This window comes from Centroberyx gerrardi, chromosome 9 (genome assembly GCF_048128805.1).
Source record: "Centroberyx gerrardi isolate f3 chromosome 9, fCenGer3.hap1.cur.20231027, whole genome shotgun sequence".
Classification (NCBI taxonomy): domain Eukaryota; kingdom Metazoa; phylum Chordata; class Actinopteri; order Beryciformes; family Berycidae; genus Centroberyx; species Centroberyx gerrardi.
This window is the reverse complement of record NC_136005.1, coordinates 11,387,141-11,413,465: the sequence shown is the minus strand read 5'-3', so window position 1 is coordinate 11,413,465 and position 26,325 is coordinate 11,387,141. Positions and strand designations below refer to the sequence as shown.

The following is a 26,325-nucleotide window of genomic DNA, read 5'->3' as shown; positions in this document are numbered from 1 at the left end:
CAGTAGCTTCTCTTCAAGTAAGCATGTGATTTAATCCAATTCAGAATTTACAGACAGATGGTGACAAGTAAAGGTTAGAGATGTTCAACTCCATGTACAGGGAAAGACAGACTGAGGTGTAAATGCTCAATAACATAGCTCTTAAAACAAAACAACAAAAAAAACATGATTTGTGTCTTCTAGTTTACCTGTCAGTGTCAGCTTTGGCCTGTAGCTGCTTCATGAAGGAGCTGTGCTGTTCCCTCTGCTGGTCCAATAGGGTGGTGATGGGAGCAGCAGCAGCAGGGACAATCAAAGCCCCAACTATCTGGGACCGCGCCAACTCTGTCATCTGACAGATGAAAAGGCAATGCGTTGATCAAATATTATGCTTTCCTCCTGTGCATTTGTTTTCATTTCTTTACTGAGACCCAACAATGAATCGGCTACTGTTACAAATGACGACAGAGACCGTTTTCCAGACAGAGTGTGAAGCAGTGAGTGCTGACCTCCTTTATGTGCCGTGCAGCGTCGGCTGTGTACCGTGCTGCCTCAGCCTGTTGACTCATCATCTTAGCGGTGCTTTCCTGGAGGCCGCCCAAAGTCTCTTGTTGGGTTGCTACCATGCTTTCCTGCAGCTCTACATGGGCCTGGACAAAGCCATGCATATACATCCACGTGAACACACACATACACACAGAAGCATTCATACCTTAGTATTCAAAAGGTGAGGAAACAAAAGCAAGGCTGTATGTATCACCTACATGTACTATATGTCAATATATGTGAGAGTAAACTAACTGATTGCATGTGTGTGTGTGTTTACCCTGGCTACTCTCTGCCTGCTCTCCTCCAGCTGTAGCTGTGCCTCCAGAGCTTCCCTCTCAGCCTTGATCTTCAGCTCATATAGGTCATGATCATGGCGCTGCTGCTGGGCCTGCAGGGTCAAAGGTCAGAGAGCAGGTTAACACAGTGTATAAATATAGACAGAGCCATTATGGTGAAGTAGTAGGTCACTAAAATTTATGGAGGCTAAAAAAGCTCCTCAAATGATTTTCAGAATGTCAATGTTACGCAGTAACAAAAATTTTATTGAATTCCCAATAAATTAATTCCAAAGAAACTAAAAAAATCAATTATTGGGAATTCTTTTCAAGTATAATTCACAGGTGAAGTTCACAATATAGTACATAATACACAATATACAAGTACGCAATATGCAACAGAAACAGATTCTGTACAGTCCCGTGGCGCATTCATGGCAATGATTACAACTCTCTGGCTACATAGCTGATCAGTTGCATTAATCTCTTCTATGTTGCATATGGTAACGTTAGGCTACCTTGTTTTGCCAATCAACATTAGCAACTACACGGATACCAAACATAGCCTATACCACAATTACATACATAGAAGCACTGCTTATAGAACAATGTGTTTTATTGTAAAACTCTTGAGTATGTGTTGTCTTACAATTATCAAAAGATTTAGCTATATACACTACATCACCATACATCACTGTACGGCAGCAGTCCATGAAAACGTATTGACGAAAAACCCAGAAGTACGTCCTCTATCATCTGTAACCATTTGCATACGAGAGAGGAGAACTAAAATGTAAGTAATTATAGTTTAAGGTTAATTTTCATAATAATACAACTTTTGATCCAACGCCTCGTTCACCTTGAGTATCTGGGCCAATGACACGCTCTCCTGCTGAGCCATGGACACGCCCCTCAGCCTCTCCACGTCCCCCAGTTGACGGACAGACTCCTCAATGGACTCCAGGTAGTTGAGCTCTGCTGACATACGCTGCTGCAAGACTCCAGGGGCATACAGTAGCTCACCTGGGGGAAAGGAAAGACAGATGAGGAAAGAGAGAAATGAAGAGAGGGGTGTTGGTAGAGAGTATTCTTTGCACTTCTATCATCCAAACCAAGGATATACAAATGTGTAAGGGCCAAAAGATGAATGAGGAGGTACATGCTCAATATATCAATAGTTCCTTACTGGGATGTAACGATACATTCAGCTAACGGTTCAATATTATCACGATATTTGAGGAAAATCTGAATGAAGACAATTATGTCTGAAACAAACCCCTTTTTATTTCTGAGGGAAAACAAAAACAAAACAAAAGTGCAAACCATAAACAGAGTGACATGTTTTATGTTAAATTTAAAACTTTTTAAGACCTTTTTAATGCCAGTTCAAATTTAAGACCAATTTTATCCCCAAATAAGCCTGAAGAGTAAAAAACAACAAAAAATGTTTTTTAAGACTCAACAACATATCTACAAGGCAATCTTTGTAAGACAGTTGTCTTGTTGCTGTTTTTGTCCTTAATTGGAAACCTAAAATGCTACCACACAGCAGATTTAAAGCTTGAAGGAGCGTCTTACATTTCACTTTCACCTGAGTCCATCTTGTTGCCTACATCTACACAGTAGTTAGTTCAGCTGACCTCACTGGAAGTGTGGTGACCCAAGTTGAAACTTTCTAAACTTACACTCTCTAGTGTTTAAACAATGCAAAAGAGAAAAGACCATTCTGAATGTCATTTCTTAGATATTAGACCGCAGCTGAAATTGCATTTTTTCCAACTCCACAATGCATCCCGAATTCATTATATACCTGTTGTCTTGGTCTCTGCTCTACCACTGCGTGCTGTGGTGTGTGTTGCTAAGGATCCATTCCCCAGACCCAGGCCTATGTTCAGGTTGTCTGCCCCCACCAGAGAGCCACTTCTCAGGGAATCGCTGGGAGAGTCTGCCCCCGGAGGAGACCCAGGGCCTGGAGAGCCAGAAGGAGAAGCCAGGCCAAGTCTGCCCACTGGAGACTTTTTACTGTCCAGCCCCAAACTAGAGATAGGATAAAGAAAAAATGGAGGGAAGCTCAGTTACTCATGTAGCAATTTAGGGTATACCATTAGCAAATGGAAGGTGCATTCACTACTGTGATATTAAGCTAAAATCGAAAGAAGATATGTTCTAGAGTGGATACATTTGCAGCTCTCAGGTTAATGGGTTTCACAGTTAATGGTTAGATGTGTGAAAAATAGCAGAAAAGTGGACATTAATGTGATATGCACCATGTAAATCATATTAAACAGAATATTTTAATCAGTTCATTGTGCTTTGCATGTTGTAAGCTCTACATAGTGGGGTGGCCATCTTGAAGACAGGAGCAGGTTGTTTGAATAGTAAAGAAAAGGGGGCCCCTGGCCCAGGAAAGGCTAGAACTGACTCAAGCAGAGTAACCCTACTGTGTGAGGCACAGAGTATGAATGGCTATATTGTGCTGCTGAGAGATGGACCAGAGGCCAAGGACGATGTCTAAAGAGATCAGGGTATACATTCTGTTTCCGCACTGGGGCCAGCAGGATAGACAATGCCACCTCTTTTCTCCAAGGATGACCCTGAGACTCTGTACCATACCATAACACAATAACATTACCATGACCTCAGTGCTGAAAGCAGTTAGCTGTCACATGAACAGATAAACATGCAACTAAGTGTCTAGGGATTTGTAATCAGTCAAAAGCAAAAACATAATGAAGCCATTAGTAATAGATGTGCTCTCCCTAAAGAAATCATTTTTATGGTTGTGTCTGTCACAGTAACGGACAGTAAGTCACCACACAAGTATAACAACAAGCGGCGCTGTTTATGGCACTCAGAAGGACAGACAGACAGTTAGTTCTGTCTGAATTGTGAATGTCTTACCATCACCTTGGAAGACAGACAGGCTTCATGGTATGGCAAGAATCTGCCACCTGGGCTTCAGAAACATGCCATTAGAGGGCTCAAATGTCACTACTGGGGTAAAGAAAAAGAGAAGAAAAAAAACAAACAACCTCTCTCCTCTTCTCTCCCTTGGAGACATGCCCAAGCTGCGGTGAAGCCGGCCGCCCTGACCAACCACCTTGCAAGCCCCCAAAACAAAAGAGCCAGTGTTCTGTCTTTGGGCGAGCTGCAGCCTCCTCCTGCTGCTGGTCTCTACACGGCTGCTAAAGCCCTCAAGCCTTCAACAGAACAGCAAGCCACAAGACTGTTTTGCCTGGCAGCCTCAACTTGAGCTCTCTATGCACAGTTTAATAATTAGGACTTGGTCATGCCCAGATAAATTAACCTTTGAGTAATTAAGTTGAGTGTTTGGGATAGAAACAACTGAGATGCCCCAGTGCTGAAAAGATCCCATTCATCCCCAACTGTGCATAGATTTTGAGACTGCATTTTATCTTGGCTTGGAAATACTTAGGAAAGGAAACAGTGTGGCTGGTGTGGCCTTCCAAGTTCATTTAGATATTCCTTTAAAACAGAGTAAACATTATGAGGTGCAGCGGTCTTGGGAAAAAAATGTGCGATTTATCACTACACCATGGTGATAAATCAGATTAGAACCAGGAAAGTAACATGACTATATTGAGCCATTACCCTGAAAAACAGACTATCTATGAATCTATACCCTAACACTTGAAGGGCAGCATGATATTCATTCCTCTGAATGCCAATAGCACCACCACTGTTCCCACAAAGCAGTGCTGCTCTGGGGGTTACTGAAAACCAGGAAGGAAGGAAATACCAGAGACAACTCAAGGTGAGGGTAATGCAAACTCGTGAGAACTCCATTTACCCTCTTCTCTGAAACCATTGTACATACTATTCAATCAGATATCTTTGAGGGGCTCTTGATTCAAAAGCCTTGAAAAAAAGGAATGTGATGGAACCTTGCAGGTGAAAGTTTTGAACTTTTACACCAGTCAACTACACAAAACTAACAATCTTCTTCATTCAGTGCAATCTGCCCAGGATCCATTACCTTCGGAGAGAATGCCCTGACGCTCCCCCTAGTGTGCCATCCGAGTGGACGCTCTTGGCCTGGCTGTGGGCAGAACTTTTCTCTGAGCCCCTCTTCCTGGAGTCGGCAGATGGGGCTTCCGAGGGCGGTGAGCAGGGGCTCCTCCGCTCCTCCACCAGAGTGGCATCACTCCGGTCTGATGCTGTGCCTGCAGAGAAAGGGAGATGTTATCTGGTATGACAGAGGGAGTTATCACCGAAAAAATATGCGATCTTGCAGAGATGGCATGTTTAACTGAGGCTTCAATCTAATCCAGTGTTTTCCTGATTTAAAAAAAGTTGACAATTCACAGTCATACAGTTTAGCAATAATATTGATTGTCACCTCTCTTTCCGGTGGAGCCCTTGGAGAGGGGTGAGGAGCCAGATGCGGAGCCAGAGGAAAGATGAGGTGAGTGAATAGATGAGTGGAGGGATGAATGGTGGGAGTTGAAGTCTCCTGTCCTTTTCTCATAGGGAGATCTCCTCATCAGCTCCTCGAAGTGACTGCTCACGCTGGCAGAGAAGAGAGAAAGAGATGATGATGATCAAATCACTTCAAATCAAATACAGGATCTGCCGTAGCTGTCCATTGTGATCAGAAGCACAACAAAAACACAGGCAAAAAACAGGTGAAATCATCAACTAACTTATGTTCGGCTAACATGAAATAACAGTGGGGTAAAATTTAAAAGATACTTAACATGGCATTTTGAGTCATGTTACATAGTATTTGTGCTAATCATATTCCTTACTAATGAAGTGTTTTTCATACCACTTGCTCTGAACTGTTCTGGGCTTCTGATCTGCCTGTCAGTTGTGTGACATGGATGCCACCCAGTGGACAGTTTATGAACATGTCCATATTTGATTTCTCTTACCTGTGTCCATTGTATCCTCTCCTCGACTGGCCACTGGCTCCACTGCTACGGGACGACACAAAGTCATCTTCATAGACTGCTGCGTCTCCGGGGGAAGCTCCGGATTGGACAGAACGGACAGAGGGAGAGTTCCTTTCTGCCTTATCCTCAGCCACTACAGGACAAGACACAGGATAAAACAGATTAAGGAGAAATGTCTCTACAATCTTGTGAGTGCCCAAGACTGTCAGTATGTAGTATGACAGTATGTACACTACACAGCATTATTAATATGAGAAACATTCTAGTATTAGGGTTAGGATGAGCATAGGTCTTATGGACCTTATGGTTCCTTTACATTAATTCTGCTGTAGTGGCCACAACTAAAAATGTAAACGCAATGAAAAATGACAATGAAAATTCATCATCTGGCCGGATTGCTCAATCCACTCTGGACTGAAGCTGGGTCTCAGAGCCAAATTTCCCCCACATCTAAAAAAAATGTACACAGGAAAATTTGACTTTGATATTTTGTGGCAAGGTACTCATGTGTGAACTAACCTTTAACATGGCCATGAAGGTTCTTGGTGAAAATATTGATGACGCTCAGAGGGCTTCCTTTGCTCAGCTCCTCCCAGGCTGCTTTGCTGCTGTCCCGCTGAGCAAAGGGGGAGCTGAGGGCCGAAAACTTCTCTGCCTCCCTCTGGAACTGGGACAGGCGCTGGTAGTCCCCTCTCTGGCCCACGCAGTAGTCCACAGCACCCAGGCGATCTGCTGGTCTAGGTATGTGATTGCTGGAGGGGTGAGGAGGGCTTGCATCATCCTCAGTAAGACTCCCCTCACTCAGGAGAGGACCCTCACTGATGGAACCTCCACTTGAGTCATGGAGATCTGTCCTCTTTCTGTCCATGTTATTCTCTTCCTTCTCCTCCATCTCTCTGTACCTTCTCCTCTGTGCCATTTCGTCCATCCTGTCCACCTTCTCCAAGCCGTTGACTAGCGTCCTCCCTTCTTGTGTGTGACCATTCTTTTCTTTTTGCCCCCTGAAGTTGTGCAGATTGCCTACACCCGGCAAAGCTGCGCCACTGTATGAACTCTGACCTGCGCTGCTCAAAATCCTCTGGATCCTCAAAGCCAGGTCATTAGTGTCTGTCATGGCACTTGCAGTCGTTTCCCTGACAGGGGGGCTGACTGCACTGGCCCAGCGCCCATCATCAACGTTAATCTGAGAGGGCTGAGGAGCCAAAATGGCATCCACATCCATGGTAGTTGCAGAGCCGTAGTTGATGCCCTCCCCGGCCAGTTTCCGTGCCTCACTTTCTATACGGTTAGAGAGGGACGCGGCTGTGGCCTTAAGGGCCTCGATGCGGGACATCTTGGACCGTGGCTTGTTGGGAGGTGCTGTGGTTGGGTGCTGGGCATGTTGGTGTTCTCCAGCAGCCACCACAGTCTCCAGCCCTAGAAGCTGAGAGAGGAGATGGTCACCAGAGGGTGCCAGAGCACCGCTGTTGGTGACGGTGGCAAGTCGGACAGCTGGGCTCAGGCGGTCAGGCTGAGGCCAGGAGGGAACTCCCACACCCAGATCATTCCTACATGAGTGGGAGCGACACAGAGTAGAAAGAACAGAAGGAGAGAGAGAAAGGAGATTAGTAATCCACTAGGCTATAAAGAGCTGGGTTAAATTCAACAAAGATCAAACAAAAGATCTGTGTGTCTGTTTGACTTAATAATGTTACTGAGGCTGACAAGAGGATTGTCATTTTGAATCCCCAGAACAGCTGTGAATACCTGGATGGGGGAAGTGAACAAGAAGTGCTCTCCTCTCTCTCAACAACTACCATCAAGCTGCCCTTGGGCAAGGCACTGAGCCCCCAACTGCTCCAATGGAGCTTCTCAGCCAAGAGTAGAAGATGGTGGTTGCACTTAGCACTAAGAGATCTGCACTAAGAGAGTACCTACAAAGACATGGAGACATAATCTCTATGACCTGTGCTTTATAGTTGTACACAAGGCATTTTAAAACTATTCATACCAAATGAATTATTCACTAGTTTAGAATTCATAGGCTTACAAGGTACCAAGACACCAATAAAAGCATTAAAAAAAATCCTCATGGCTGCCATCCTGAGTGTAGCTAAAAACCACTGAGGCATGTAACTGGAGGGGAAATGATGAGTCAAACTGAATATACCAACTCCATAAAAACCAAGGAGCAGGATTTATCCATTTCCTAAATAAGAAGATTACATACCCTCATGTTCACTCCAGTCAGAATTATCTGAGGTGTTATTTCTTGCATCTAAAATAGGAGCTGCGGCTGTAAAAGTTCCCTATTTTCATTTCATCCGGTACTAAAATGCAGCGCCATAAGGCTTCCGTGGCACTTGCAAGGGGTGTTCATAGAAACCATGTGTCTGAAAACAAACAGTTCCTCTGTTTGGCACAGTCAGGTGATTCCCTAGTAATTATCTACCAAACATTATTTCCAGCAGATGAAAAAATATGTACTTGCAGAGAGTTTGTGTGCTTATCTGTGTGCATGTGTACCGGTATAAAACAGTGTATTGTTTTTGTTTTTCTGGACAGTGAAGGAGGTGGGCAGGCAGGTATGTGTGTGTGTGTACCTGGATAGTGGAGGGGGTGACTGTTCAGACAAAGACATATCGCTGCTTGAGGGACTCCGTGGCGGCCCTAGTCTTTTGTTCTCCTTGTCCGACTCTCCTGAGGGCTGGTACATCGGTCTCTGCTGCAGAACACATATCCACACACATAAATTCATAGTTCTTCTTACACATGTGATTAGTTTATGCAATCTTACACTATTACTCTTTTTACCTAATACAGGTTTCATTAATGTGGTAGTGCTGCATATTTACCAGTTGACTAGAAGTAGAAGCAGCAGCAGGTTGTGTCTGTGTGGCCTCCTCTCCCAGCTGGGCCTCTTCCAGCAGTAGTTTGGTGTAGGTCTCCTGTAGTCGTTTCTGCACAGGGGCCACAGGGGCCTCAGTGGCAAGGGCCACTGCTTTAGCTACTCCTCTCTGTTTCCTGTAGAGCTCCTGCAGTCTCTGGTTTCTCCTCTCTGCCTCCTCCCTTTGTTCCCTCTTCTCCACCGCCTGACGCCTCTTCCTCTCTTCCTGTTGCCGGGCAATGTACTGGCGAACAGTGTCGGCGTCATAGTGACGCTTCTTCTGCCCTGTCTCAGCAGTGGTGATGGGCTCAGGTTGGCGTTTGGCGGGGCTGGCGCTGCGGCAGCCTCTTAAGGAGCTACCTGTTGCTGTGGTAGCCCCCCAGGCAGAGACTGAAGCCCTTGTTCGTGACCCTGATCCCCCTCTCCCTCTCCTACCGCTGTCCCCTCCCCGGGACCTCTGCCGGGCCCTCTCTTCCTTCTCAGCTGCTCTGCACTCCAGTTGCAGGTCAACCAGTATACCCTGGATGTCTGCTGATAGCAGCTCTGTGCTTGCAGCCACTGGGGCCTTGTCCTGAGCTGCAGCTGAGGGAATGGGCGTGGTTGTGGAGTGGGTATTAGATCTTCCCTGGGTGCCGCTGCGAGGCCTCTCTGTGCTGTTGGGGCGCGATCGCCAATTTGATTCTGAACATGGGTCTGAACTGGAGCGGTGCGGGCGACCTGGAGGACATTTACAGAAAGGCAAGATATTCCGGTTGGTAACTGGTAGACAGTTAGAAATTGGAAAGAAATGCACACCAGCATTGGCAGAGTGCTGGCTGATAAAGAGAAACAGTAACTTTATAAATGGGGCTTGAGAGGCAAGGCTCTAATCTGGGCCAAACTGAAAATACCCAACTAGATTTTACAGTGTCTAATCCAGACATGGGTGTTTACAGTGCACAGTGCTTTTTCACAACATGGCTGCAGCGATAATCATTATGAAGCATCTCCCTGCCCTACTCTGCCTCTCCCCAGAGTACATGCCTCCTGCACTGGGGGCAACCTCAGGAAATCAGACCATGTGTAATTGTGCAGCCAGCCAGAAACAGCCAGTCAATCTCTATTCCTTCCGGTCAACGGCAGCCAGCATGGGCTAGGCTAGCACAGACAGAGAGAGAAGAAGATAGTGTGTACAGTAGACAGAGACTGTGGCTGTGTGTGCATAGTGGAAGCTGTATACTCTTTATTTATTGATATTCCTCTGGCTGGCTGTGTTGCCTGTCTGGCTGTCACACTGTGTGTCCCGGACATGCAAAACTACACACTGGAGACCATATATAACATCTTCCAACTACATACACAAACTCCACTACAGGCAACAGCAACAGTGTGCCCAATACTGAAATTTATATTTGATTTTATTGGTGGAAGGGCTAAAGCAAGGAGAGATAACAGAAAGTGAGGAGAAGGACACACGATGGGGGGGGGGGGGGGGGGGCCTGGGGGGGGGGAGTAGAACGTAAAGACAAGAAAGGTGTGGCGGGAAAGAAACAGTAGCCCAAAATATGGAGATGGTTAATAACGGTGTGTCAAGAGAAGGTACAAGAAGACTGTTTGAGAAATAGCTGCAGCAGAGAAGACTGGATTATGGATGGCGGGGTTGGTCGTCGATAAGAAGAAAGGGGGCTAACGCGGTAACATAAGACAGGGGTGTAGTGGCACGTATAGAGGGGTAAATGTTTAGGTCTCCAGGCCCACCTGTCTTGCTCAGTCTGTCAGCTGGCGGGGGCCTGTCCTCGCTGGGCAGCCTGGGAACTGGACCCAGCACCATCTTCACCAGCTTCTGGCCCTCCCGCCACGACGCAGGGCTGATCACTGCAGGAACACAGAAAGTTAACACCTCAGATGCTGCCAGTGAAGGGTTTTGTAGAATTAGCACCGCTTAAGTTTCAAAAGGCACTTCTGGTGTGTTAAAGGCCATATACACCTTTATGTAAGTCAATATGGTTCATGTTGGCTTCGCAGAATATGATTACGCATATGCACACACGCCACCACTGACGCTTGCTTGATTAAACACACACACTGCTTAGAGTACGGCACAAATAGAGGAAAAAGACATGACAGGCAAGACTGACAGCTTCAATAAGACTAATTTAATAAAGCAGTTGAATGGCAAGAATCTCCACTGTCATAAAAGAAAAAGAGAAGCCACACTACATTATGCATGTGCCTCTCTACTATGAATCTCCAGGGCAAACCAAATTCTTTGAGTTTCATGCAAGTTTAATTTAACATCTCTGGTTTATGCATGACCTTGTGAAACTGAGTTTGTGAAAATGACTCCAAGCAGGGATTATCCGAGAGGAAATAGAAAATGATGCACAGCACCATGCTGGAACTTCGGGATGTGGAACATCCATAAAAACAGAGATATCACTAAATGCAGATTCTTATTTGGCTATTCAAATTCATTTGACTTCCAAACACCAGTCCAATATGACATGTGTGGACCCTGCACATCAGAGCAGCGCGTGGTAATGAAGCTGCACAGCTACTAACCAAGCAGCTGTTTGTACTGTGTGGATGAGCCAACAGGGCTGAACTTGATCACAGATTTCAGGGGGCTATTTATAGTGCTGTGCCGGCATGGAACAGAGACCAGCCAGAGAGGAAAGACAAGCCAAAAGCTGGAAAACAGGATCAGACTACAGCATGAGGATGCATGGAGGGGATAAAGAGAGTGCAAAAGAAACACAGGCAGACATAGAATGAATGAGAGCAAGAGAGCAGGAGAGACACAAAGTGTCTGTGTGTGTGTTTGGCTATGTTTCCATCCAACTGTCAAGCAAACTTCAAGTGAACTTTTGAAATGTCACAAAAAATTAAATATGAACTACCCACATTTCCATCTCCTGAATTGGAGCAAATAAATACGCTTCCTGGCAGTTTAACAGAGCTATGTCACAAAACACACATCCACGAGTCAATGGGAAGTCTTTCAAGAATAGAAAAGTATTATGCTACTTCATGTTTTTTTGGCAGCTACTGTTGGCCATATTTCATGCTATCCGAAGACAAAAACAGACATGCACTAGGCATTATTGTAATGCATCAACTAATGGTCATCCAACCACAACAGGCAGCTACATACTACACTATACATGGGAGCAACAGCATGTATCTCACCTCTGAGAGGTTGTGGAGGACAGATATTTTACAGACAGCCTTTCAGGATATCCAAAGCTACTTTTCAACTGTTTTCCAATGAGATGGCACCGTTCATCAGGATGATCATGCTAAGCCTACATCATTATGTATTTGACAAACGCATTTCCATTTGTCAATGCTCAATGCCTGCCATTTATCTCAGAATTTCTTTAGCAACAAAAAACCTTTTCTTCCTCAAGCAAGCATAAAAACTTTGTGGCCACATCGAGGAAGTTTTATTGAAATGTGCCATCTCTATTCAGATTTTCTCATAAAATCCATCATAATTTGCATAAAGTACATAGATGGAAACCAAGATTATGACAGAGAGAGTTGAAAAAGTAAAACAAAGCTGATGTATGTGTATTTATTCATGTGTGCCTCCTACATGCATGCTTTTGGGGGCATCTTTGTGAGAGTACCCAGGGGCAGTTTACTCAGCTGTCCGAGCTCTGCCATGGCCAGGTTCAAGCAGTAGGTGGTTACCATTCTACATTCTTCTACAAGGGTGTCTCTGTGCTACTTGCTAGTCACAGTCAGAGTGTCACACATACTGGACATTTCTCCAGGGATAAGAGACTTAACACAGCCTGGGCAGCCAGCAGTGGCTCTGGTTCATGTACTGGAACATATGCAGGCCATTTATGGGACAAGCGGGTGGATGGACAGTTACCACAGTGTTCAGAGAGGCTCCCTGTTGAGCAAAAACTGGAGTGTAGACTATTGGATTGTAGACTCTGACTACATTTACATGAGGCTCAAATGGATTATCTACACAACCCAAATGAAAAACCCAGACTGCTGTATTGGATTAAGTATGAAAAATGTACAAATTCCTAAAAAAAAGTTTGGTTACTACAGCCTAGTTGATGCAATTTTGACATAAAGTCGTTTGGAATCAGTGTAAAAAAAACCCTGTTGGAATTATTACATTTTTAATGGATGATTAAGTTGCATGTAAACAGTAAGTGATTTATGTTATCAGACTCAGTGTGTGTTCAGTCGGCAGCAGAGTAAGATTCTGTATTTTAATGGACTCCAGTTAGGTGTTAGATAGCAGAGATGACACCAGCCAAATGATTACTGCATCTGTGAGAGCAGAAGTGTTGCTGTGCGAGAAAGGGTGAGATAACAGAAAACTAAAGGGAGAATGAAAGAGAGTGATAAGGAGAGACGAGAAATACATAGAATACAACTGACTTGAAAAGGGACAGATGTTAGAGTGAAAGTCAAAGAAAAGGTGCTGTGGGCTCAAATGCTGAAAAGGGCATTTGAGCCAACAGATGGTTCAATAGTTAAGGCCCTAAGGTCTTTGGAACGTGCTCACTGTCCAATGATCACAACCTGCTAGATCCTTCCACCTTCTCAGCTTTCCTACGATCTCAGTAAAGAAAAAATACCAAGAAGAGAGAGCTGCCCACTTCGCTCAATATAAAAAAGTTATTATACCTGGTTTTGCATCTGAGTCAGAGGCAAGGGCAGCTTTGTGGACCTTCCTGACTGGTTTGGGAGGCCGCCTCTCTTTGGACCTGTCTGCTGGCCTCTGTTCCCTCTGCTGTTGGTGCCTGGATCTGGTGCTCTCTGTACAAAAAACACACAGGGAAAATAAGCCACCGAGCACGGCACGGAAACCATAGACCAAGAAATGAGAAACAAACATCTCTGCGTGGTATAAACAAATGAAATTAAAAGTCAGCAGTGGGATGAAACGCGTGTAAGCTCTGTGTCAAAAATCTTGAGGTATATCTGAAAATGAAACACTTGGCATACTAAACTCCTCAGTAAACAGCTGCTAACAGATTTAGACACTAGCAAACATAATTTGTGCTTCTGGCTGATTCAATACAATTTACAGCAGAACCTTGTTTATCTGTAGCTCAGACTTCTGAATCAGCAATCTGCCAGCAGTCAAAATGTGCTGTGACATTTTATATAATATTAAAATACAATTGAATAGAATCAACATAATAACTGAAATCTGCTATCTCTGCTATTTTAATTGTAATATATTTCAGTGTTTGTACATTTAATTCTTCCTAATGACCACCATCCGAATGGGTTCGCATAATCAAGGTTATACTGCAGTTATTTAGGTCAAGTGTGTTTGAGGGTGGTGGGGGCATCAGTAAGCAGGAATGGGGTCTTGTAACCTGGCTGGAAGCCCAGGAACACAGAGAGACCGAAGCAGATCAGAGACGAGAGAACATTCTGGGAAGATGAGTCCCTGTAAGTACGGGAAAGAAACCAGGGCTGCTCTGCCATGGTTGTGGAAAAATGCCTGGAGGCTCTGCTGCAGAAAAACCCTAACCACATGCAACACTCCTCGCACAGAAGACACAACGTCCCCCAGATTCATACTAGGACACCCAAACCTCTACTGACGTGTTCTCATTCAACATTTTTCTTTGATCTTCTCAGAAAGCAGCTACTTTGATTGACTTACTTAAGGGGCAACAATTAATTTTCAGTGAGATACTAGATGTTAAACTACTATGTGTCCTTTGAACTAGTGGTAGTAATTTCCTGCCAGTGCCCCAGCAGTTAGGAGTACGTAGAGAAAAGCCTGGCTATTTAAACCGAGCGTGATGTGCCAGTTGCGTTTAGATCCAATGACGAGAAAGCAGGGCAGAGTCTGCTGGCCAAATGCAGTGTTTTTCAGGAAAAGTGTGTATGTGTGTTTGTGTGTGTGTGTGTGTTCCATGCTCACCAGCGAACTGCCGTGACAGGTCTCTGTAGATCTCTCTGCTAAGATTATGAAACTCCTCTTCCTTCCAAACTTTCCCATCAGGGGTCCGGATCTTTGTCTCAGTACTGTTGAAACCTGAGAGAAACAGAAAGGATCCAAAATATAAACTGTAGCTACCAGTTTTGTACTGCATTGCTTAAATCTATTATCCAAAACCACCAAAATATCACTGAACATTTAATTGTCATGTTATATAATTCATAAGTCAAACAAGCAAACAAGTTAGAGTTTGGGTCGGATGCAACAGACAAGATACCTTTGTATATAGGTGCAGGTGGCGCAGCTGCAACTTTCCGTATTTTCGCTGTGGGCATAGTGGTAGCGCCACCACCGTCACTCCCCACAGTTCCCAGTATGGGCTGTTCCAGGTATCCCAGCAGCCTGTCTCTCTCTGCAGCCTCCTCCAGATGTTGTCTCTGCCTGCGAATACGCTCTTTCAGCTTCTCCAGCTTATCGTCAGGCTGACGGCGCCGTAGATTCTCCAGCCGTTGGGAAGCTGATCCAGGGCTGGTGGAGACAGAGCTCTCCCCTCGGCCCACAGAGCCTGGGGCTGGAGCTAAGGATGGGCTTGACTCTTGGCTCTCCATGCTCTGTGTGAGTTGTGCTTTGGGCGTACCGTCCTCCCCAGCCCCCTCCCTAGCAGGGGCTCGTACCCCTGTGGGATGTGACTGGCCAACAGTCCTCAGAGTGTCCAGGTCATTGAGGTAGCGGACCTCTGTGCTCTCCAGAGCCGAGGAGTGTGTGCTGTCCAGGTCCCTGTCCGTCTGTTTGTCCCTGGTGTCTCTCTGGTAGACCAGCTGACTGAGGAGAGGATCTGAGGCAGGCGGGGAGGATGGGTACGAAAACCCAGGCACTGACTGCAGGCTGTAGGCCTCCAGCTGTGAGGGGGGCAGCGGCGGAGGGGTGGCCTCCCTGGACAGAAACCAGATTACACAGGATCAGGAAGAGGATCAAGATTTACTCTTAATTTACCACTCACTGAGACTGCACCAAGAACACATTTGTGGGTAGTCAAAGGGTATAGCTGCAGGAAGGGAGTATGTATACACTTGAGATGTCACTTTTTTCAATGACACCATTTAAAATCTCCCAACTGATTTGGTATTGCAATTCTTACACTGCTCTCATTGATGCTGAGACTCACTTGCAGAATAAGATTACTGGTGACTTGAGTTTCTCAAATTTAATGCATAGTCAGTTTATATTTTCATCCATTTGTGCTGGAGAGAGCAGGAAAAAGTGCCTTGCTTGACCACATTGCTTGGTGGAAAGGTTTTGGTTTCAGTATTAAACTGGAATGCAGAACTGGGAAAGTAGCTTGCTCCCTGCTGTTAGGTGAACTCTTTCATCGACATTACTTGCATGAATTTGAAACACAATTATACTTTCTTGTAGCTGCTGATCTGATGACTGTGGAAATGTTAAGTTAGCTTAATTCAAATGTTAATGCAAATTGGAACATGACAATGCAACCGCACAGTCACATTTTTAATTTTATACTTATGCATGCATTATCTGGGACAAAAGGAATATTTAAATGCAATAATACAATTTGATTTGAATTTCCATGTACTAGTATGCACATTTGCTGGCAATATTAAAACTGTTCATTTCATTTTCGGACTTGTCTCGCTTAATGGTTAACAACATTCAAATGATGATTCAAATTTCAAATTCAAATTTCAAATGTTATAAAACAACTGAACTTATTTTTTCATTGTGTACAATATTTCAGTCATAATTAAAATCTAATAATCGTATTGCACTGTTTTGAGTAACAATATTGGAAGCAAGTCAAGAAGACTTTGCACTAACCCAACACTGGAAATTAGTCTTGAAGGCTTTGTACTAACCTTTTAATAAAATGGTGCTTAAACCTCTTATTGCTGAGGCATGTAAGCTATTCAAGCAGGGGATGTCAAGAGCATATGGTCTCTGAAAGGAGGTCTTGTACACTAAAGAACCTCAGGGGCAGGCTGTTATTTGTCTGAAACAGCTCTTCTGACGTAGTAAGTCTGAACAACATTCAATTGATGCAATAATACAGGGAAAAATATCACAGTCCAGCAGGCAAATTAACCTTATCTTGGCAATTCAGTTGTCTTCACTCTGTACAACATAATCACCATTTGGTATAACTAGGGCTCAGTATGGATTAAAAATGTTTGGTGCAGTGCCGATTCCTTGAATTTGAAACCTGTACCAAAATGGCACTTTTTTTCGATATGCATGTTGAATAAAAGCTTATTATACAATGCAAAAGCCAACACAGGTTGTAGAACAGGTATGGTGATGGGATGAAAGAGGATGTAAGATTAACCATTCAAGTACAAAACCTTGGCACCAAATGTTTTAACACATTTCAGTAGTGTGCAGTACTGATTCGGTCAGTACCAAAAAGCACCGACCATCGGTACCCAGCCCTGGGTATGACTGCATAAACTCCTATCCAATAGCAATGTTCCTACAGAGAGGTGGCTGGGGATAATTGATGACAGGGTTTTAGTGTGTGTACCTGTAGGAAGCCAGTGGTTCCCTAAACTCCACGTTGTTGCTCCTACGGACATTGCTGTCCTGGGTGGTGTTTCTCAGCGGACTGCGAGAGCTACTCTTCTCTGGGCTTTGGTGACTACGTCCCCTCCACTTAGAAGACCCTCCTGTGTCATCCACTCGTCGTCCATCTGAGGTAGGAAGAGCAGTGTTAAAATCTCATGCTGAATGTCAAAAATTTAAAATCTGTTGTGAGGGACTCTTGTATGCTTAGCCTAATATGGACTGCTAGAAGTAAACAAATTCACAAGCAGGACGTATTATTGTCATCTCTTGATTCTGTAATGTAATGTCACATTATAATAATAATAATGTGACCAGTAATATGTTCTCATAGCATATTTTGTTTAAAATTTTGGAATACTCACCTCTGCGGCTCTGCTTCCTGGAGGAACTCTTCTTGGAGTCCATGACAGAGTCCAGGAGAACCCCTGTCCCTGGAGCTGCCTCCAGACGGTTTTCTATGTGCCGCAACTGCAGGGTGGGAACACAAATGTCAGACTCCTTGGGCGATATAAATGAAGATGAAAGAGTCATCTCTGTCATCTCAGATATTTCAGATTGCACGCCCTTACTTCCCAAAAATGGCAATTCATTATAAATCGTTGACTAACTCAAAACAAAGTCATTAAGCAGAAAACTGTTCCAAGTGTACTTACAGCAGCTTTGGACTGAGCCAAACTTTTCCATGCAGCTGTCAGCTCTGAGAAAGATGGGGAGAGTAAAAGCAAATCAGGACACAGATTGAGAACCTCTTGTGGTGTAAACAACCCCTACCAACACATTTATTTTAAGCATCTCAGATTTGTGACAAAATTCAAAGTGACCATGAGACCACCATACTAACTCTGAGCATAAACATTAATACAATCAAACTGAATAAAATTTGTATGCACCTCTGCCATTGTCCTGGCCAGTAAGCTGCTGTGCGGAGCTTTTAAGAGATACCTCAGTCCTCTTGCTGCTCCTCATCTCTCCCGTTCGCCTGCAGCCAGGGTTAGACAGCAGACAAACGATATGGAAACAAACATATGCTTGATGGAGGTCAACACAAAAAGTCAATAAAAGAAGAAAATATTCCTGGTATATCAGTGGTAGTATTTTATCGTCAGTAGTTTGAGTATTTTTAAATCCCAGTATGTTACCTGTATTTCACTTTGGTAGAATATAAAACACATAAAATCACTTTTCAGCACACACACACCTCCATAGGAGTTCAAGAGCAGTCAACCTCCAACATTAGCTGGGTTGGGGATCTGCTGTCACCAAAGTCACCTTGACATTGAAGCTGTATCCCCAGCCCTCAATTATCAATAATTGCAAACATATGCTGGATAAAGGTTGGTACAATATAGCCTGGGTCTATTTTGTCCCATTTGTGTATATGTTACAAGTATGATATTTAGGTTTTCAATATGAACATGAGTGGTGGTGAGAATGAGGTCCCAAAGTAACTGTTCGCAAACTCCTATAGAAGCGCATGTGCTAAAAAGTGGATGTGTTCTACCAAAGTGAAAATCACTTTAAGGGGTAATTGCTCAGTCACACATCCTGAGCTTTGCCCTGTGCTTTTACTTTCATCAATTTGAGGACATGAGTAACGGAACAGGATTTAACCACAACTGGGGGTGGTTTCCGAAAATCATCCCTGCTCTGGGATGATCCTTTGACTTACAATAGAAGCAAAATCTTTACAGCAAGATGCTTCTGAGAGGGTCAAAACAAATAGGAGTTGATTTTGTGACAAATGCAGCAACATCTCAGCACTCAGACAGATAAAACCAACTCTGTTAACTGAAACCAAAACATGGGATACAACTAAAACAGAAAGCACCAAGCACTTTGAAACATGGAACCAACTCACTTCCACAAAGTTGCCTGTGACTAGGCTACAGTCAAGCTTCACTCTGCATCCGGCATCTGAACTGACTCAATCCAAAATCAACAATACATATTGGTACAGCCTAAGTTATTATAAGTTATTGTCATAATAGGTAGATGAGTTATGCATAACACATCTATCTACTATGACAGACTGTTGACAGTAGATAGTTGTTACCCTGCCATTTAAAACAGGTTCTACAGCAGCAAATTCCTCATAAGATTTTCATGAGGGAAGGAAAACAGGACAGAAGTCTGCCACATGCCAGGCACATGATGTTTACTTAAAACACCTGTAATGTTAGAGAGTAAAGCAGACCTATCCTGGTCCTAACTAGCTACTTTGATGAAGCCAACAACACAGAATCAGTTAAGAGGAAGTTGATTGTTTCTGATTAGAGAACTCTCTTCTGAGACAGTAGTGGGTCGGTTTGTTGATACTGACACTGTGCCACTCTCCTGCTGAGTTAAGTTGATTCAATTCAATTATTTAGCAATCAGTTAATGATAAAAATCATGGCAAAATGAGAGATCAAATTGCCCACTGATGGATATTTCTGTATGCAATATCTAGCTTGCTAAGCTGACAAGAGTTTTTTTTGTTTTTTTTTGAGGAAAACGCAGTGATCACTCAGACATCTCATATTTCACACTCCCAGCATTCCTCTTGAGTCATGCCAGTTTACTCATAACAATCAGATGACACAGCCTTGGGGGTGATCATGTCAGGCTGACAGAGCAGACAAGAAGAAAATAACAACTACCTCTGCTTCTAAGCAGATAAGAGTGCTTTATAACAACCCCTCATATTAATATATGGGTCTACGATGGCCATTAATACCACAACCCTAATCAGAAATATACAGACAATGGCAGTGAAATTAACTTTACTGAAGCTAGAGGAGCAGACAGCAGTCCGTGCCCTTGATAGCATCTGAATCCAGAAGAGTCAATTCATCAGCAATGTGTAAAATGGCATGAACTGCCATTAAGAAACAAGCTTCAAGGAGTTGTCATCTGACAAGCGAAAAATGCTGACGTTAGCTACTTTGGGATGGATGTGGCTTGAACTGAAAACTGCGAACGCTAGCGTTAGTTGAAACCATTCTCTGTTCATAGTTAAGTTTGTGTCAGTCAACACTTAAGTAATAATGCTGACGTTAGCTAGCGTTAGCAAGTAACTAAAGTAGCTAGCAGGCTAACTCAAGCTAGTATCTAGAGACTCTATTAGCCATTGTTGATGGTGGCAACAACGGGTAACGTTATTATTGTAAATATAAAACAATAACAGCGGTAGCGAGGAACAAACAGCTCAGTCCCCGAAGTTCCCAAGTAAACTCACGAATACACTAGTGTCAAGGGCTACATCTGAAAAGTCCCTTCCAGAAATTAGGCAGGCCCCAGCACTTGGACAACACGGCGTCAGTCTAACGTTACTTTGTCAGATGAACTACCAGTTAATTGTTACCGGTATTTTTAAACATCTCAATTCGCATTAAAACTAGTTAACATTTCTATTTTTCTGTTCAATTATCTACAACTACCTATATCAATCCAATAGTTCTCAGTCTTGAACTCCACCTAACGCCAGCTGACTTCAAAACGAAGTTATTTCGGAATGTCTTCGCCTTACTCTGTCCAGGGAATAGTCAGAGCCGCAAACTCGGTAGCGTTAACGTTAGCTGACCAGGAGGTCATAAACTAAGAACGAGCGGTTACCGTCATAACAATTACCTTAAGGACAACGATCCGATCCGTCTAAACGTCCATATTCAAGATATCTTCTTCATGATGAGGAAATCCCAACTTCTTCGGACTTCTTTGCTCAGCTGTCTGTTTAGAGCTCACTTGCTAACGTATCCAGCTAACGTTAGCAGGCTAACGATAGCTAACTATCAGTTGTACCAGACTAGCTACTTTGTTAGCAACCTGCGCCCATTCTGTTTTCTCGGCGTCAGGCGTCCCGGCAACCAAATATGCAAGCTGGGTTGTAAGATTCCGAGTTAAAAGTTTAGCTACCCGCCTCTGAGGTTGCCTTTCCCGGGTTACTATGTTGATGTTTCTCAACCGTGTACTTGAGTATCCACCATTGACAAAACGGGTAACTTAGGTAACTGATGGGCGGAAATATCGCGATTGTTTCAAACTAAGCTGAGAAAGAGCAACCCCTGCTGTTCATTCGGTGTATTTTTCATAGGGTTTTTTTGTCCTATAATAAATGTTCACCAAGTGTCCACCTTGAAGATCAGGAAAAACAAACTGGTAGCCCTATGTAATGGGACGAAGACAACAACATTAATACACAAACAAATAGGCTACACAGAGAGAGAGAGAGAGAGAGAGAGAGAGAGAGAGAGAGAACCATCTAGGTGCTGTGAGACTACATTATTCGTTTTTTCAGAATCGATGTTCACGATTTTGATATGTCAAATATTGTTAACCCGAAAAAACAACGCTGAGTAAAGTTACTGGTTTCAAAATTCTTTGCCTTTTCGTGTCAGGTCTCACGTAGGCTATTCTACATGATGGGTCTGATATTATGGACGTGCACTGCCATCCAGCGGGACCTGTGCGTATCACACGGTTATGTGTATGCGCGTGCAGTTTCAGTCTTGCCTGCTTTCCTGTCACTAATAGCGCTTAGAGTCTACTGCAAGATAAAAACCTATATTCTGGTTATGTGATGCAAAACATCCTTGAATTATGTGACCCCATGATGGACGTGTGTGGCCCTAAACAACCGTATAAACGGCTCTGGCTCTCTCAGAGGATGAGGTAGCCTAAATGTAGAGTAATGTAGCAGCTCCAGCTTCATGTTTGAGTTTGACAACAACAATTAAATTGCAGAACCACACAAACAATTCATACATTAAAAAATTAAAACAACTATAGATCCAATACAATACAGCTATAGCCTATATTTTCTCTACAACACTGTCTCTGTCCAGCTGTCTTAAATGCTCTGCATACAATGTTGACTGCAGTGCCACTTACAATTCTCAACAGGAATAAAACAATAAGCCTACAGGCAGAACATTATTTTATTTGATATTTTATTTTATAAAAGGGTGTGTGTGGCGATGCTGGGTTGGAAATGGGTGTTAGCGTGTGTGTGGGGATGGTGGGTTTATTATATGCTATTGAATGCTCCTTTATTTCATTGAGAACCTCCTTCTCTGTCTTGAGCTTGATTGAAAGCTCCTGGATGCTCAACTCCTCTTTCTGGAGTATCTTCAGATTCTCCATTTCTTGGAGGAGGCCCTTCTTCTCCTCCTTCTCTGCCTTGAGCTGAATGGTAAGCTGTGTGTTCAAGGCCTTCTCTGCATGGAGCCTTTTCAGCTCCTCAGTCTTTTGGTCCAGTGTCTTCAGCAGCTCCAAGCCCCTGAGCTTTATGGTCTCCAGGTTGCTCAAGGCCTCCTCATTCTGGAGTTTTTTCATCTTCTCCGTTTGTTTCTGGTGTGCCTCCTTCATCTCACAGGCTGCTTCATGGCCTGCTTGTGGTTGATGTGGAGCTTTTCTTTAAGCCCGTCCATTTCTCGAAGGAGGACCACCTTCTCCTGCTCGGCCTTAAGTTTAGCGGTCTGCTGGTGTGTGGAGAGGACCATCTTTTTCTGGAGAAGTTGGAGTTCCTTTTCAGTTTTTGGAGGAAGACGAATTTCTCCTTCTGCTTAGCCTCAAGCTCAGTGGCCTGCATGCATGTGGAGAGGCTCATCTGTTTGTGGCGATGTCTGAGTTCCTCCAATTTTTGGAGGAGGAACCTCTTCTCCTGCCCTGCCTAAGCTTAGAAGCCTGCTTACGTGTGGAGAAGGCCATCTTTCTCTGGATCAGCTCCATTTCTTGGCGAAGGCCTTTATTCTCACAGGCCTCAAACTTGATGACCTGCTCCTCGTTCTCTTGACGAAGGGCCTCCTTCTCTCCCTCGCAGGCCGGGAAGGAGGAAATAGGAAATATAGGAAATAGGCCACAGGGCTTCACTGTGTCATCCTTTCATCCATTCACTTCAATGATAACCATTACTTAGCAAAATTCTACACGACATCCACTTTCAAAATACTCACGGTGTCAACCGCTGTGAAATATCTACACAAAATCAAACTAATCAGCACATCAGCTTACAGCAATCACATGCATTTTCTTCAGGAAATGCTTTTCTATTTGGGTTTTATTTTCAAGATTCTCCAATGAGTTTCTTTCCTTGGTTGTTTGTTGGCAAAGCCAAAAGGTTAGCTGAGGTTCACTGGCAATTAGCTTTGATGGAAAAGATAAAAGACTTTCATGGAACTGACTTTGGTATTAATGATTTTTGTGATTGTGAAAGATAAAAGATAAAAACAACTGGAGAATATTTTATGATATGTGCATGTAAAATAAGAAAAGCAAATCTTGTGACGTCTTCTTTTTTTTTAAATTTAGCAATGTGATGTTTTGCTTTTATAGCCTATATCCTGACTGCAGTCATGTTTATACTGTGAATTTATTCTTAATAGGCTACGTTCTTTCTTTTGAGAATGTGTGCGCATGTGTATTTGCTTATTTGCTCCAAGGAAAAGCGCCCCCCCCCCCCCCCCTCCAGGGTTTGATGATAGGATGTATGCCCACAGGTGAGTCATATAAATAAATAAACTGCAGCCTGCACACTGTCATGAAGCCTGAGATTCAGGTTTCCAGGATATTGGTTGCTTGTTTGGCCATGTAGCAATGGCAACAAGTAGGCTACTGTTGCTGTTTATCACTGCTAGCATTCAATAGCTTGATAATGATGTAGATCACTAATGTTGGTAGCATGCGATTAAATATTGATATATATATTTTTTTTTAGCAGATACAATTTTTTTATAATTGTTTCTTATCCATTTGAATAATGTGTCGGCGGTAATTGGCAACTGTTCCATCCAATTCCCCTGAATCCCCTGATTAATAACCAACATGGTGTGCTCTCTCTCTCTCTCTCTCTCTCTCTCTCTCTCTCTCTCTCTCTCTCTCCCTCTCTCTCCCTCTCTCTCCCTCTCTCTCTCTCTCTCTCTCTCTCTCTCTCTCCCTTCAGTTCAGTCAGTAGGCTACTGCATGGAAGTACTACGGCAGACGTGGTTGTGTCTGCTGCCTCATTTCCAATTTTTGAAGAAAGGTGAACAAAAATGGAAAGGAACTCTCTGCTTTTAGGTAAGAAAATGTGTAATATATATTTTCCGACTGACGCTTGGAATTCAGCGCTAGTAGCTACAGACTTTATTTCACCAATTTATTCGGCAAAACAGGACATGAGACCCAGGCTACTTGTTTCTGTCTCTCTACAGGTTTCTGTAGCTAATCGGCACTATCGTCAACTTTAAACGACGCTTTTGTGCCTGTCACGAACGGTTGTGGCTGTCACTTTTATCGTGTGCGATATAGCAGACAGCTCAAGCTTTTTGTCAGTGGTTATGTTGGTGTGCCACCCCCCAGGATCAGGATGCAGAAATCCATAATGACAAACCTTCTTTCAGTCTAATAAGCCTAATCAATTAGGAAGATAAGTGGACGACTGTGACACTTGTGTGTGACATCATAGCCTTAAGCCTAGATGTAGTTTTACTGATGTGAAAATTACCTGTCATCTTTTTCTAGGCGTTTTTGATACTGCAATTTAATAATGATTCATCTCTTTCAACCAGTGTTTTACTTAAGTTTTGAACATTGGCTCTCAAGATATATGCAGTACCAGGGAGACTGGAGGGCAGATATGTGTTAGATGTTGGCTGTTGAGTGCTTACAATGAGTTGTGAGTCAACTCCACTCACCTTGCCTTGTTGCATACTACTTCTTCATAAAGCATGGTGTAGGCTACTGTACAAATGACCTCATGTCTGTGCTCTGCATCTTGAGCAAATCAGTAATATGAGAAATCTGTATTCTTCACTTTGTGTTGTGCCAGCTGCAGCAGGATGAACACAGATATGCCAAGTACATGTTTGAGAATGAGTCAGTTGAGTCATACAAGTAGATTTGAAATTTTCATGTTACACAGAGCAACAGTGCACATGTCATTGTAAGGAGACAGCATTAACAGAATTAAATTGGATTCTCTTAATTACCAAGTGGGCCCAGACTAGATAATGGTAAAATCTCAAGTGTAGGAAGAGAAATCTCCTCAGCTCGATTGCAGAGGTTGGGAAAGGCAGTCATTACCACAGAAAGGGAGAAATAAATTAAAGACGAGAAAATCGAGACTACATTTTCTTCAGTAAATAGAATGGAGGCGTGTGTCTGATAAGTTGTTGATGAGGTTTCAGATATTAAAATGTAATGATTTGCTATCATCTGTCTTCCATCTTGGCTTTTTGCCTCTGCCTTTGTATTTCCATGACTTGGGATTTATCAAATGGAATTTATATGATACTTGAAAGTGTTATTATCTTCTTGAAAAATAAACCCATGTGAAGGCCTGGGGTGATGTATTTAGATAATATATTCTGACTATCAGCAAGCAAAACCAGCCCGTTCTCTCAGGTCTTGGGAGTTTGACAATAAAGGAAGAGGCAGTTTGAATAATCAGTGTTTGTATTGTAGATGACAGGCTGCTGGAGGCAGACACCATGTTGCTACTGCGACTTCATCACTCCATATCTCTCCTCTCTGAACTACAGCTCCAGTGCTCTTAAACCTGCAGTCATGCTTATCATTTAAATGGCTCACAAATCTTCTGCAATACCCAATTAGTGTTCAGTGGTAGGCAATGTGATCAACTTTGTTGTAGAACTGATCAAGGTATGTTTTGTCTATAGGCAAAGGGACCATTGCTTACATCTATTCTGCTTTTCTGGAGTGTGTTGGTACTTATCTTATCACATTAACACTTGCCACTTAACGCCCCCAATCTATTTTGGCTGTGATTTCCTGTTATTGCCTTTTGTTAATCTTTTTTTTAAGTGTTCTGATTGTCTTGATTGAATAACACCACTCTCTGATGGAAAAGGTGCTAATTAGTTCTCCTGGTGTGTAAATTAATGTCCCTATCCAGAATTTATAATGCCCATATAAAATTTAAGTTAACCATATTTCTTGAAGAGATTCTCATGGAAAACAAGCTTTTTGGATGTTTCTCGTACAACTACCATAACTTGAACTACACATCTGTTTTAAATGTAATCAAACCTTTTTGAACCTCAAAATACATGCTAAATTCATGTTTAGTTGTCACATACTGTCAATCTTTGTGGAGAAACTCAGTCAATCAATATGTGAGCCAAAAATGACAAAAAGAACTTGTTTGTCTTTGTTCAGATACCTTTTTATATTCACTGATAGGCCTGTATTAGGTGTATCGTGCATCTCAGAGCAAACAGAGAGAGGGCAGATGGCTTTTCTAAGTTCTTCAACCAGACCTGGGTCAAACGG

At 43.2% G+C, this 26,325-nt stretch overlaps 1 protein-coding gene across 4 annotated transcripts in view; it reads right to left on the bottom strand.

Moving 5' to 3' along the window:
• cep350 (centrosomal protein 350) overlaps window positions 1-21,032 on the bottom strand; it is a 37,056-nt gene extending 16,024 nt beyond the window's left edge. For all 4 annotated transcript variants that reach the window (XM_078285564.1, XM_078285566.1, XM_078285565.1 and 1 more), the window contains exons 1-20: window positions 20,686-21,032; window positions 17,967-18,055; window positions 17,730-17,773; window positions 17,439-17,544; window positions 17,036-17,201; window positions 14,777-15,432; window positions 14,482-14,595; window positions 13,224-13,355; window positions 10,323-10,439; window positions 8,554-9,302; window positions 8,302-8,423; window positions 6,239-7,266; window positions 5,699-5,852; window positions 5,164-5,333; window positions 4,801-4,987; window positions 2,614-2,840; window positions 1,663-1,826; window positions 806-916; window positions 489-629; window positions 189-331 (exon numbers count right to left, since the gene is read on the bottom strand). In XM_078285564.1, the coding sequence (XP_078141690.1) occupies window positions 189-331; window positions 489-629; window positions 806-916; window positions 1,663-1,826; window positions 2,614-2,840; window positions 4,801-4,987; window positions 5,164-5,333; window positions 5,699-5,852; window positions 6,239-7,266; window positions 8,302-8,423; window positions 8,554-9,302; window positions 10,323-10,439; window positions 13,224-13,355; window positions 14,482-14,595; window positions 14,777-15,432; window positions 17,036-17,201; window positions 17,439-17,544; window positions 17,730-17,773; window positions 17,967-18,042 (4,607 nt within the window). In that variant the 5' untranslated portion in view covers window positions 18,043-18,055; window positions 20,686-21,032. The remainder of the gene's footprint in view (window positions 1-188; window positions 332-488; window positions 630-805; window positions 917-1,662; window positions 1,827-2,613; window positions 2,841-4,800; window positions 4,988-5,163; window positions 5,334-5,698; window positions 5,853-6,238; window positions 7,267-8,301; window positions 8,424-8,553; window positions 9,303-10,322; window positions 10,440-13,223; window positions 13,356-14,481; window positions 14,596-14,776; window positions 15,433-17,035; window positions 17,202-17,438; window positions 17,545-17,729; window positions 17,774-17,966; window positions 18,056-20,685) is intronic.
• Window positions 21,033-26,325: the final 5,293 nt, after the last annotated feature.